At 37.2% G+C, this 15,008-nt stretch overlaps 1 protein-coding gene across 1 annotated transcript in view; it reads left to right on the top strand.

Moving 5' to 3' along the window:
- LOC125128403 (phospholipid-transporting ATPase ABCA3-like) overlaps positions 1-15,008 on the top strand; it is a 165,099-nt gene that overhangs the window by 16,864 nt on the left and 133,227 nt on the right. The window contains exons 5-7 of the mRNA XM_047782758.1: positions 8,710-8,969; positions 10,556-10,666; positions 11,595-11,712. Coding sequence (XP_047638714.1) covers positions 8,710-8,969; positions 10,556-10,666; positions 11,595-11,712 — 489 coding nt within the window. The remainder of the gene's footprint in view (positions 1-8,709; positions 8,970-10,555; positions 10,667-11,594; positions 11,713-15,008) is intronic.

Here is a 15,008-nt window from a genome sequence, read left to right as displayed (position 1 = left end):
ACGGGTAGATCAGTGGGACAGAGTAGGGAGCCCAGAAATAAACTCATGCAGCTGTGGTCAGTTTATCTAGGCGATAATATACAACGGAGAAAAGACATCTTCTTCAGTGAGTGGTGCTGAGAAAACAAACAGCTTCGTGTAAAAAAGAAATGAGATTGGAACATTTCCTCATGGAACATTTCCTCACAGCATGTACAGAAATAAACTCAAAACAGATTAAAGACCTAAATGTAAGACCTGAAACCGTAAAACTCCTAGAAGAGAACGTACACAGGACACTCTTTCTCGTAAACTATAGAAAATGTTTTTGGATCTGTCTCCTAAGGCAAAATAAATAAAAGCAAAAATAAAAACAGATGGGACCTAATGAAGCTTAAAAGCTTTTGAACTGCAAAGGAAAACATCAAAATGCATGGACAACATATGGAAAGGAAAAAAAAAAGTTTGCAAATTATGTGACATACATAGGGTTAATATCCAAAATATACAAAGGTGTATCATACAACTCAGTATCAAAAAACTCCCAACCGAATCAAAAAAATGGGTAGAAGATCTGAATAGGCATGTTTTTCAAAGAAGAACAGATGGCCAACAGGCACATGAAAAAACTGTTCAACCTCACTAATTATTGGGTAAATGCAAATCAAAACAACAATGAGCTATCACTTCATATCTCTCAGAAAGACTATCATCAAAAGTCTACAAGCAACAAATTCAGGCAAGAATGTGGGTAAAATAGAACCCCGTACACTGTTGATGGGAATGTAAATTAATGCAGCCACAGTATTACTCATCAAAAAGCTAAAAATAGAATTATCATAGGATCCAACAGTCCCACTCCTGGGTATATCTGAAAAAAATGAAAACTATAATACAGAAATACATGTGCACTGCAGTGTTCCTAGCAGCACTGTTTATGATAGCCAAAATATGGAAGCAACCCAAGTGTCCATCAGTAGACGATGGATAAGGAAGATGTCATAAATACACACACACACACACACACTCACACACTCACACATAAACATAATGAAATATAACTCAACCGTAAAAAGTGCTATTTTGCCATTAGCAGCATGGATGAACTTAGAGTATATCATGCTTCGTGAAATAAGTCAGGGGGAGAAAGATAAATACTGTGCAATATCATTTATATGTGGAATATAAAAAATAAATGAATATATATGCCACAACAAAAATTGACTGATGAAGAAAACTAGTGGTTACCAAAGGGGAGAGGGCACTAAGATAGGGGTATGGAATTAAGACATACCAACTACTATATATATACTATATAAGCAACAAGGATATATCATACAAGTGAGGAGTTATAGCTGTTATTTTATAATAAATTATAATGGAGTAAAAATCTCTAAAAATACCGGAGTACAATCACTAAAATCACTATATTGTACACCTGAAAGTAATATAATACTGTAAATCAACTATACTTCAATAAAAAAAGAAAGTTAGAAACAGCAGTTTCAAATAAGTAACACAAACTTTATTTACATATGTATTTTAAAACTTGCAGTTGTTGATGAGTCTATGTATATTCTAGATATATTGTTGGTTCCAAATGTTAAGATTGTATGTTCCAATTTTTTATTTTATTATACTGCCCTTTATTGAATAGAAATCATTACTCTGATATATAATTTATCATTTTTGCCATGTGGCTCTTCTGGCATTGTTTAAGAAGTCTGTCCCTACTTAGAAGTTCAGAAATATTTTCCTACTGTTTCTTCTTTTTTTCTGTATACAATGTGTTAATCCATGAGGATTTCAAATTTATATATGGAGTTCCTGTCGTGGCACAGCGGAAGCAAATCCGACTAGGAACCATGAGGTTGCAGGTTCAATCCCTGGCCTTGCTCAGTGGGTTAAGGATCTGGCATTGCTGCGAGCTGTGGTGTAGGTTGCAGAAGTGGCTCGGATCCCATGTTGCTGTGGCTGTGGCGTAGGCAGGCAGCAACAGCTCCGATTAGACCCCTAGCCTGGGAACCTCCATATGCCCCAGGTGCAGCCCTAAAAAGACAAAAGACAAAAAATAATAATGATGATAATCAACAGATAGAATGTGTATACCCAAGTTAGAAAATCCCACTGAATGCTTTCAGGATTCAGGGCTCACTTTAGCACAGGGAATAACCCCTTCATGGCAAAAGGGCGGCATGTGTAATGGAAAAATACCAAAAGTGAAAAAAAAAAAGGAGTTCCCATCGTGGCGCAGTGGTTAACGAATCCGATTAGGAACCATGAGGTTGCGGGTTCGGTCCCTGCCCTTGCTCAGTGGGTTAAGGATCCGGCGTGGCCGTGAGCTGTGGTGTAGGTTGCAGACGCGGCTCGGATCCCGCGTTGCTATGGCTCTGGCGTAGGCGGGTGGCTACATCTCCGATTCGACCCCTAGCCCGGGAACCTCCATATGCCACGGGAGCGGCCCAAAGAAATAGCAAAAAGACAAAAAAAAAAGTTGTTTATGTCTTATTTAGGTAGTATCATTTTTCTCCGTATAGAATAAGGCAGTTTTCTGAAAACTATTTAAAATAATCTGTCCTGAAATTCTCTTTTTTCACTATTAGGCTCTATATTTGTATACATCAATTACATTACACTATCAATGAAATATTATATTACTATTACAGTAGTTTTGTGTACCATGTCTTAATATTAACTGAGACAGACTCCAAGAAGACCCATTATGGAACTAGCAGACATGATGTTTAAGGTGGCTCTATAACTATTGTCAATGAAATAAAAGAAATTAAGTGCACAGTGATAGAAAAGATAAAAAAGAAGGAAGCATAAAGCCTTAAATTGGAAACTACAAGACAGATTTAATAGCCAAATGAAAATGACAGAAGAGTAAGTGAACTTGAAACTATAAAATATATTCAATCTGAAAAACAAAAAATTTTAAATGGAGTTTCAGTGAAATGTAGGGAAATGCTAAATGTTTAATTGTATATTAATAATATGTATAACTAGAGTCCTTGAAGAATAAGAAAGAAGAGGGTAGGAAAAAATATATGTAGACAAATGGCTGAAAGAGTCCAAAATTTGATTAAAGACAGTAGCCATATAGTGTCTGGAACAAATTATATGCATCAGATAAAATAAATTTCAAGACAAAGGGTCAGTTGTTCAAGAGGATATAAACATGTATGCATCATAGCAGAGCTTCAAAATATATGAAACAAAAACTGGCAGAATTAAAGTGAGAATTGGGCAATCCCACAATCATAGAGCTATCCATATCCTTCTTTCAGCAACTGTTGCAACTACTAAACAGAAAAAATATTAAAAGTAGGTGATATGAGTAATATTTTAAGTTTCCCTAAACTGATTAACATTTGTAAAACAAATACTTAACAGTGGAAGAATACACATTTTTTTAAAAAGAGCACATGGTATTTTCACCAGGATAATTCTTATAGTGGGTTATGAAACAAATCCCATTAAAACTAAAAAGACCAAAATCATACAGAGTTTTGCTTTCCGATGACCATGGAATTAAATAAGAGATCAATAACAATAAGGTAATTAGAAAAAATGCAAATATTTGGACATTAAACAACACCTTTCTAAATAATCCTTGAGTCAAAAAAGAAGTCACAAAGAAATTTTAAAATGCTTAGAATTCCCGTCGTGGCACAGCAGAAAGGAATCCGACTAGGAACCATGAGATTGTGGGTTCGATCCCTGGCCTCACTCAGTGGGTTAACGACCTGGTGTTGCTGTGAGCTGTGGTGTAGCTTGCAGACGTGGCTTGGATCTGGCATTGCTGTGGCTGTGGCATAGGCTGGTGGCTACCGCTCTGATTAGACCCCTAGCCTGGGAACCTCTATATGCCATGGGCGTGGCCCTAAAAAGACGAAAAAAAGAAAAATTTTAAAATGCTTTAACTTTAATAATGAAGAAGATGTGACATATTAAGATTTGGAAGGAAAGTTGCGTTGATACAGCTAAAGCAAAGCAGTGGCCTAGGAAGAACTATAATTTTATGTGTTCATATGAGAAAATAGAAAATGTAAAATTAATTATCTGAATTCCAACCTTAAAAATTTAGTAACTACTATACATAAAATAAATAAGCAACAAAGATTTACTATATAGCTCAGGAGATTATATCCAAAATGTTATAATAACCTATACTGGAATGTAATCTGAGAAAAGGTAACTGAATCAGTACACTGTACACTGAACACATTATTGTAAATCAGCTATACTTCATTTAGTGCAACAGCCTCCCTGACCTAAATCTGTGAAATAATTGTTATTCTTTAGTTCTTACTTATTGTACCAATCCACAAGACTCCAGATATGTAAATTAAAAGTACTCTTCAAGTAGAAAAAAAAATTAGTGAAAGAAAAGTAAATTACATCCTAAGCTGGAAGCAAGAAAATGGGGAGTAGTAGGATGTGAGGTTCACCTGCTCGCACAGATACATCAATAATGCATCTATCTGTGGAATGATTCACACAGAAAATTTTTTTGAATGTTGGCAAGAGACCTCAGGATTCTGTTAGAGCAAGAAAACCTTCTCAAAATGGGGTAAGACAAAGAAAAAAGAGAGAAAATGAGAAAAGAAACAGAATTGGACCTGCACCCCTAGGAGATCAGGAGAGAAAAGCTCCTGCACCCTGGGAAGTTCCCCCACCAGCAGGGAGATGAGCCGGGACGGAGGAGGAACTTTAGAGGATTGCAGGATAACACTGCAATTGGTGTGAAGCAGTTAAAATGGAAAGTCTTCCCAAAAAAACCCAGTGTTACTGCCCTGGATATGCTACCATCCCAACTATATGCTGGTACAAGCAGGAGTTGGGAACTAAAATTTGGACTTTGGAGATCAGACCCACAGAGAGATCTGGGGCTGGCTACACCAGAAAAAAACTAGGATTGTCCATGCAGAAAGAGCCTGGAGAGACTAGAGTCTGGGGTGATCATATCTGAAGGTGTAAGCCGAGGAAACACCGATAATCTTGGAGACCAGGCACCATGTTTGGGGATGCTGAAGGAAGGGGCGGGATCCACTACATGACAGCCTTGTTCCCTGCATGTGCTCCGGCTGCAGGACCCCACCTGCTGCAGCTCCAGGAGCTAGGGCAGGAGCAGATGCTGCCTAGGAACAAGCTGTGGAGCAGCTCCTACCCTAGGGCTGCAGAGCCCCACCCTAGAGCTACAGCACTGATAAATTTTCAGCCAGACTCATCATGGGAAAAAACACCTTGGAGGGGGCTCAAATCAGTAAAATGAGAAATGAAAAAGAACAAGTTAATTGACACCACATAAATACAAAGGATCGTGAAAGGTTACTGTAAGCAGCTATATGACAAATAAATGAACAAATTAGAAAAAATGGACAGTTTCTTACAAAGGAACAATCTGCTAAGACTGAACCATGAATAAAAAGAAAATATAAATAGACCAATCACAAGTACTAAAATTGAAAATATGATTCAAAAACCTCCAAAAAAAAAGGCCTAGCACCCGATGGCTTCACAGATGAATTCTGTCAGACGTTCAGAGAAGAGTTAAAACCTGTTATTCTCAGACTCTTCCAAAAAATGCAGAGGAAGGAACATGCCCAATTACATTCTATGAAGCCTCCATCACCCTGGTACCAAAACCAAAGATATCACACAAAAAGGAAAATTACAGGCCAACATCAGTGTTGAACATAGATACAAAAATCCTCAAAAAAAATTAGCAAACTGGGAGTTCCCGTTGTGGCGCGGTGGTTAACGAATCCAACTAGGAACCATGAGGTTGCGGGTTCGGTCCCTGCCCTTGCTCAGTGGGTTAAAGATCCGGCGTTGCCGTGAGCTGTGGTGTAGGTTGCAGACGCGGCTCGGATCCCGCGTTGCCGTGGCTCTGGCGTAGGCCGGTGGCTACAGCTCTGATTGGACCCCTAGCCTGGGAACCTCCATGTGCCGCGGGAGCAGCCCAAGAAATAGCAACAACAACAACAACAACAACAAAAAGACAAAAGACAAAAAAAAATTAGCAAACTGAATCCAATTATATTCAGGATCATACACCATGATCAAGTGGGATTTATCCCAGGGATACAAGGATTCTTCAATGTCCGCAGATCAATCAGATGACCACATCAACACAGGGAAGTATACAAACCATATGATGATCTCAATAGATGCAGAAAATACTTTCGACAAAGTCCAACACCCAGTTTTGATTTTAAAAAAACTCTCCATAAGAGGGGCATAGAGGGAACCCACCTCAACATAAACAAGGCCATATATGACATACCCATAGCTAATATCATACTGAACAGTAAGAAGCTGAAAGCCTTTCTGCTAATACTAGGAACATGACAAGTATGTCCACTCTCGGCACTTTTATTCAATTTAATTTTGGAAGACCTAGCCATGGCAATCAGAGAAGAGAAAGAGACAGAAGGAATTTAAATTGGAAGAGAAGAGGTAAAACTGTCACTATTTGCAGATGACATGGTACTATACATATAAAATCCTAAAGACACTACAAGAAAACTGTTAGACTTCATCAATGAATTTGATATTACTGCAGGATACAAAATTTTAATAAACAGAAATATTTTGCATTTTATATACAATGAAATATTAGAGAAATTAGGAAAACAATCCCATTTAACATCACATCATAAAGAATAAAATACCTAGGAATAAATGAATAGACAGCCCACAAAATGGGAGAAAACATTTGCAAATGATGCAAATGACAAAGGCTTCATTGCCAGAATATACAAACAACCCCAAAACTCAACAATAAAAAAAAACAACCTGGAGTTCCCATCATGGTGCAGTGGAAACGAATCCAACTAGGAACTATGAGGTTTCAGGTTCAATCCCTGGCCTTGCTTAGTGGGTAAGGATCTGGCATTGCCGTAAGCTATGGTGTAGGTCACAGACATGGCTTGGATCTGGCGTTGCTATGGCTGTGGCATAGGCCGGCAGTTTTAGCTCCAATTGGACCCCTAACCTGGGAACCTCCATGTGCTACTGGTGTGGCCCTAAAAGGCAAAAAACAAACAAAAACAAAAACCCAATCAAAAAATGGGTAGAAAACCTAAAAAGACATCTCTCCAAAGGAGACAGGCATATGAAAAGATGCTCAGCATCACTAATTATTAGAGAAATGCAAATAAAAACTACAGTGGGGTACCACCTCATGCTAATGGCCACTGTTAACAAGTCTACAAATAACAAATACTGGAGAAAATGTGGAGAAAAGGTGGGAATTTGCTCTTGGTGGGAATGTAAATTGGTACAGCTACAATGAAAACAGTATGGAGCTTTCTCAGAAAACTAAATATAAAACTAGCATATGATCCAGCAGTTCCACTCCAGGACATATATTTGGACAAAACTATATTCAAAAAGTTACATGCACCCCTGTGTTCATTGCAATGCAATTCACAATGGCGAAGACGTGGAAACAACCCGAATATCCATTAACAGATGAATGGATTAAGAAGATGCAGTACTTTTGTACAACGGAATACCACTCAGCCATAAAAAAGAATGAAATAATTGTGTTTGCAACAACATTGGTGGAACTAAAGATTCTCATACTATGTGAAGTCAGAAAGAGAAAGACATATACCATATGATATTACTTATATCCGGAATTTAAAACATGGCACAAATGAACCTATCTATAAAACAGAAACAAACTCACAGACATAGAGAACTGATTTGTGGTTACCTAGGGAGGGGGAGGGGAGGGGGATGAATGGGGATTCGAGGGTTAGCAAGCTGTTACATTTACAATAGATAACCAATGAGGTCCTACACTAGAGCATAGGGAACTATATCCAGTGTCTTGGGATAGAACATGGTGGAAGATCGTATGAGAAAAAGAAGGAATATATATGTATGACCGGGTCACTTTGCTTTACAGCGGAAATTGACGTAACATTCTAAATCAACTACACTTCAATATAAACGAATGAACAAATGAATGAAAAAAAATAAATCCTAAGCTGCCTTTTAGTTTTATGGATTACTTTGTTTCAGTAAAACAATTTTTCTTGGAGGCCGTTCTCTATTTCTCATTGTAATGGCTCCGTCCTTGTTAGCTTCATTTCTTATTTTACATATCCAAGTCTTTCCCTCTCCAATATTTGATTAAATCTGCATACTTTTTGTAAATATGGATTGCATTTAGGAAGCTTATCACTTTCATTAAATGTAATTTAATTTGGGGAAGATATGAATCAGATCTGACAAACTAGCCCTTATTTGTATGTCACATCTGTGCTAGGTTCTCAGAGTAATTATGTTCAGTTGGCCTTGATACAACAGTAAAGTTAGTTTCTGAATGTTACAAGCGGGGAGTTCCCGTCGTGGTGCAGTGGTTAACGAATCTGACTAGGAACCATGAAGTTGCGGGTTCGATCCCTGCCCTTGCTCAGTGGGTTAAGGATCCGGCGTTGCCGTGAGCTGTGGTGTAGGGTGCAGACGCGGCTCGGATCCTGCGTTGCTGTGGCTCTGGCATAGGCCGGTGGCTGCAGCTCCGATTTGACCCTTAGCCTGGGAACCTCCATATGCCGTGGGAGCAGCCCAAAGAAATAGCAAAAAAAAAAAAAAAAAACGAAAAAGAAAATGAATGTTACAAGCGATGGCTGACCGCCGTTGTCTTGTTCTTTGTATGTCTGAGCTGTTCCTTAGCCCGCTTTATTTCGAAATGTTTGTTTTATCTCATAGGGTACATTAGAGAAGGGTTCCTGGCTGTACAGCATGCCTTAGATAAGGCCATCATGCTCTATCATGATAGCAGTGCTAAAGAGAAGCTATTTGATGGTATCAGCATCTTTGTACAGAGATTTCCATACCCAGCTCATCCTCAAGACAGATTATTTTTGCTCACTGGTGATTTCTTCCCTTTGATGTTCATACTCATGTTTGCTCCAACTGTACTTTCCATCATGCGATTCATTGTCTGGGAAAAGGAAAGTAGATTGAAGGTAATCCCATTTATCTTCTGATAAAGTTTCTGTAAAGATATTTTTAAGCCCATAGAGCACTGTTGTCTGGAGAGTTGGATTATCTCTGCATATTCAGCATTATTGGGTGGCTGGTTATACCCCATAGCAGCACATTACATCCCAGTAACAACAAATACAGAGCTGGAAGCATGACTTTTCCAAGCTGGAAGATTTTCAGAAGCAAGCTCTCTGTGGGCAGCAGCAGGAAAGGTAAAACCTGAGGGCAGGGAGGGAGACAACGCAAGATCACTAGTAGAATTTGCTGTTTCTGGTACCTAGAGTAACAGTGGATTTCAACCACAACTCACTTCCTGGCTAAATTAAAATAAATCCTATTTACCTTGATATCTGCTGCCCTAGATAACATGTTGGTGTTTCAACAAAAAATTGTAAGGAACACCAAAAATTAAGAAAAGACATAGTCCAAAGAGGCAAATGAATAATTAGGCTCAGATAAAGCACCAGTGTTAGAAATATAAGGTAAGGAATTTCAGATTATTCTGATTAATAATTTAAGGCTGTGAGAGGAAAGTAAATGTGTCCAGGATGCTTAAGACCACCGCTACTTTCTAAAATCACTAGAAGGATTCATGGGATTCAGAATAGAGATATGCTGACAGCTGGGAGTTATTATAATGTTATACAGTAGGTGTATGTAGCTAGATCATAAGAGGAAATGACACAGGCAAAGCCTGTAGGAACTAACCTGTGGGCTTTTTCAAGTAATTTGACCTCTTGTGAAGTTACTTGACAAGAGTAAAGAGGTCCAGTAGGCTTGACCCTGATGAGGAATGAATCAAAGATTTGAATAAGACAGTTGAAATTATACAAACTGAAATGCAAAAAGAAAAAATGTAGAGATCTAGAAGAAAGCATCCAAAAAAGACAGTACAGTATCAAATGATATAATGTGTATATAATTGGAATCCCAAAGGCAAGATGAGCTAAGAGATAATGGCAGAGAATTTTCCAGAATTGAGAGACATCAAAACACATATCCAGAAAGCTCAGGAACTACAAAGCAGGGTAAGTCCCCCCGCTGACACACACACACCCCTAGATATATATTCAAACCACTGAAAATCAGGGACAAAAAAAATCTTAAAAGCAACTAGATGGAGGAAGAAGACACTTTGCCTACAAGGAAGAAGTGTAAGAAGTACAGCTGACTTCTAACTTACAGGTGAATTTTAAAAATAACATAGATACATTTCTCTAATATCCCTCAAAGAAGAATATAATGGAAAAGGGACCTTAATCTCAGTATTTCAAAGTATAATTTGAAATGTTTTCCATTTTGGTCCAATACTAGGTGTAGTATTGAAAAAAAATAGAAAAAGATCTCTGAACTCAAGAGAAAAATATTTTAATGCCAGAGATGCCCTTACTAACTGCATACTTTTGATCAACACACATAACTTTCTGAGCCTTGATTTTTTTTTCGTTCATAAATTGAGATAGTACCCACTTAAATAAGGTTTATAGGAGTTGAATTAAAAATATATGTGAAAATGTTATGAATTGCTAATATGTGTAATATTTGATTTGTATTGAATTTCCTACAGGAGTACCAGCTCACAATTGGACTTAAAAACTGGATGATTTGGACTGCCTATTTATTCACATTCCTCCTTTTTTATATCTTCATTATCTGTTCCATATGTGTGTTATTCTTTGCCAAGGCAAGTGTTCAGTTTTATGCTGTAGAAATGTAGTAAGTTACATACATAATATTAAATTTTTATTAGCTAATAGAAATTTTAAGAAGTAAAAAGGACAGGTGAAATTATTTTAATATATAATTTAGCCCAGTATGTACAAAATATCATTTCATTATGCAACTAACCAATTTAAAAATTGAGATATTTTACATTCTTTTCTGTACTAAGTATTTCAAATTCCAGTGTGTGTTTTATCTTTACAGCACATCTAAATTTGTATGCTATATTTTCATTAGAAATAGTTGATCTGTATTTGACACAGCTTCAATTTTCTAATTTAAACTAAAAATAACTAAAATTCAGGAAGTTCCCTTGTGGTGCAGCAGGTTAAGGATCCGGTGTTGCTGCCGCTGTGGCACAGGTCATAACTGTGGTGCAGATTCGATCCCTGGCCCAGGAACTTCCTCATGCTGTGGGTGCAGCCAAAAACAAGACAAAACAAAAACAAAAATAATTAAAATTGAGTGAAACTAAAAGTTCAGCCTCTCAGTCACACTAGTAGCTACCTTTCAACTGTTTCATGGCTGTATCTAGGTAAATGGCTCTTATTTCTGACATCTTAGTTCTAGTTGATAACCCGTATGGCTATCATTTGAAAAAGGAAAAGATAATTATAGTGTGAACTGATTGGTTTCATGTTGCCAAGAGGATGAAAAATGGCTTTTATTGTCTTCAGTATGAAACTAAGATGCTGCCAAATCTCTGAGAAAAACTTAAATCCTTCTGTAAGATGTAAGTTACTTAGTTAATTTTCTATCTCAGTTGAGTTTTGGTCACGGAGCAGTATGACCATTTCATTAGGGCCATTATTTTCTCCCTCTTCCCTTGTGTTTGTATGACACTATCGTGTACTTTACATGATGTCACAATTGTTTTGTTGTAGATTTTCAATGAGCAAGTCTTCCTCTACAGTGACTATAGTTTCATCTTTGTTTTTCTTGTGTGTTATGCCATCGCTTCAACATTCTTTTGCTTTCTGGTTAGCACGTTCTTCAACAGAGGTGAGTCTAAGACTTGTATAACAGAATTATTGTTTTAATTGACCAAAACAGTTTCATATTTGTGAACTCCTTTTAGTCATCTCATATGTAGTCTTGGCTTACATTCTGATATAGAAGATGAATTGCTCATGAAATGATTTGACAGAAGGTGGAAGGTGTATTGAAATTTAATATGGCCCAGTGCATATAAAAGAGATAGTTACCAGTTAGAACTTAGGATAAATTAAATAAGGCTTCCTGCAGAAGTTGGTTTCAAATCACTTCTGAAAACAAATCAAGAAAAGAAGGTATTCATTCATTCATTTATCTGGCATGTCTTTGTGCACTTACCATATAGCAAGACTCTGTATCATATACATAGACAAAGGAAAATTGATTCTCTATGTATGCCCATAAAAGAAATATATGTGTAACCAGATAACCCCAAATTGGTCTATCAATGATTTTACATTAATAATTCTCTATTAACAGTTTTTATTTCTTTTTTAGACCACAAGTGTTAACTATTATTCCTCCATTATCTTTCTTCTCTACTGAACTATTATCTGAATATTACCCCATTAGATAATTTTAGAGTATAAATGTAGTTTTAGAGTAAGACTTTTAAGCATCATAGGTAATTTAACTTTTAATATAGTATATGATCAGCTGATTTGTTTTCATAGTTCAAAGTTGGTATTCACCATTGTGCACAAAAGAATTAACAAACCAGGCATGAGACTCTTACCCTTAGAAAGTCCTTCGAGAAAGTTCTAGAGGATCCAGCATTGCCATGAGCTGTGGTATAGGTTGCAGACACAGCTTGGATCTGGTGTTGCTGTGGCTGTGGCATAGGCCAAAAGCTACAGCTCCAATTAGACCCCTAGCCTGGGAACCTCCATATGCCATGGGTGTGGCCCTCGAAAGACAAAAAAAAAAAAAAAAAGTCCTTCTAGAAAAGCTAGCATATAAGAACTTAAATTTTGGGAGGATTCCCCCCATTCTCTTAGGTACAGAGTGGCTCACTGTACCTAAAATGCTTGTGCAAACAATATTTATAGGGAATGTGAGCTTTCCTTCTAAGAGTCTTAAATCTCGGTATATGTTAGGCCAGGAATGCCTATATGACCAGCTCCCAATAAAAACCTTTGTCACTGAATCTGAGTCTAGCCAACAATATTTCATACATGTTGTCACAATTCATTGCTAGAGGAGTGAAGCACAACCTATGTGATTTCACTGAGAGAGAACTCTTGTAATATCACGTCTGGTTTCCTCTGAGCTTTGCCTCATGCTCCTTTTCCCTTTGCTGATTATGCTTTGTATCCTTCCATAGTTAGTATAACATTATTTACTCATCATGGCTCCGAGTATGATTATATGCTAAATCCTCTGAGATGTCCTAGTAGGTCATTGAATGTAGTCGCGGTCTTGAGGACACCAACATAATAACATAAGAAAATTTGTGGAAGAATACTGTGTTGAGCTAAAGCAGAAGGGATATGTTGAAAATTAAAATAAGACTGCCAGATAAATAGGAGTTACTGTATTTATAAAAACTTAAAGGGACATTCTTTATTTTTTATTATAGTTGATTTACAATGTTGTGTCAATTTCTACTGTACAGCAGAGTGACCCAGTCATACATATATATGTACGTTCTTTTTCTCACATTACCCTCCATCATGTTCTATCACAAGTGACTAGTACATCACGATCTCGTTACTTATCCACTCCAAATGCAATACTTTGCGTCTACTCCCACTCCATCCTACTCCCTCCCCATCCACCTTGGCAAACACAAGTCAGGTCTCCATGTCCATGTGTTTGTTTCTTTTCTGTAGATAGATTCACTTGTGCCATATTTTAGATTCCGCATATATGATACCATAGTGATATCATATGGTATTTGTCTTTCTCTTTCACTTTCTCTTTCACTTCACTTAGTATGAGAGTCTCTAGTTCCATCCATGTTGCTGCAAATGGCGTTATTTTGTTCTTTTTATGGCTGAATAATATTCCATTGTGTGTATTTACCACATCTTCTTAATCCGTTCATCTGTTGATGGACATTTAGGTTGTTTCCATGTCTTGGCTATTGTGAATAGTGCTGCAGTGAACACGCAGATGCATGTGTATTTTTTAAGGAAAGTTTTGTCTGGATATATGCCCAGGAGTGGGATTGCTGGGTCATGTGGTAGTTCTGTATTTAGTTTTCTGAGGTACCTCCATACTGTTTTCCATACTGGTTGTACCAATTTACATTCCCACCAGCAGTGAAGGAAGGTACACTTTTCTCCACACCCTCACCAACATTTGTTATTTGTTGACCTGTTAACAACGGCAATTCTGACTAGTGTGAGGTGGTACCTCGTAGTAGTTTTGATTTACATTTCTCTAATAATCAGTGGTGTTGAGCATTTGTGCTTATGCCTGTCGTCCATCCATATATCTTTGGAGAAATGTCTATTCGGGTCTTTTGCCCATTTTGCAGTTGTGTTTTTGGGTTTTTGCTATTGAGTTATATTAGTTGTTTGTATATTTTAGAGATTAGTTCTAGTCATTTGCATCATTTGAAACTATTTTCTCCCATTCCATAGGTTGTCTTTTCGTTTTTTTTTTTTTTCTTATTGTTTTCTTTGCGGTGCAAAAGCTTGTACGTTTGATTAGATCACGTTGGTTTATTTTGTTTTTATTTTTGTTTCCTTGGGAGACTTACCCAAGAAAACATTCATATGGTTGATGTCAGAGAATGTTTTGTTTTGCCTATGTTCTCTTCTAGAAGTTTTATGGTTTCTTGTCTTATGTTTAAGTCTTTAGGCCATTTTCAGTTATTTTTGTGCATAGTATGAGGGCTTGTTCCAGTTTCATTGATTTACATGTAGCTGTCCAGTTTTCCCAGCACCACTTGCTGAAGAGACATTTTCCCATTTTATATTCTTGTTTCCTTTGCTGTAGATTAATTGACTATAGTGTCTGGGTTTATTTCTTGGTTCTCTCTTCTGTTCCATTGGTCTGTATATCTGTTTTTGTCCGGTATCACAAAGAGTATAGAAAGTATTTCAGGTATCTTCTCTGACCATAATGGCATGAAACTAGAAATCAACCACAGGAAAAGAAATGAGAAAAAAAAACTGACTGCATGGATACTAAATAACATGCTGCTTAAAAACCAGTGGGTCAACAGGGAATTCAAGAGGGAAACTTAAAAATACCTTGACACAAATGATCATGAAAACACAACCATTCAAAATCTATGGGATGCTGCAGAAGCAGTGCTTGGAGGGAAGTTCATAGTGATACAGACCTTCCTCAGA

This window comes from Phacochoerus africanus, chromosome 5 (assembly GCF_016906955.1).
Source record: "Phacochoerus africanus isolate WHEZ1 chromosome 5, ROS_Pafr_v1, whole genome shotgun sequence".
NCBI classification, from domain to species: domain Eukaryota; kingdom Metazoa; phylum Chordata; class Mammalia; order Artiodactyla; family Suidae; genus Phacochoerus; species Phacochoerus africanus.
This window is presented reverse-complemented; position numbering and strand designations above follow the sequence as displayed.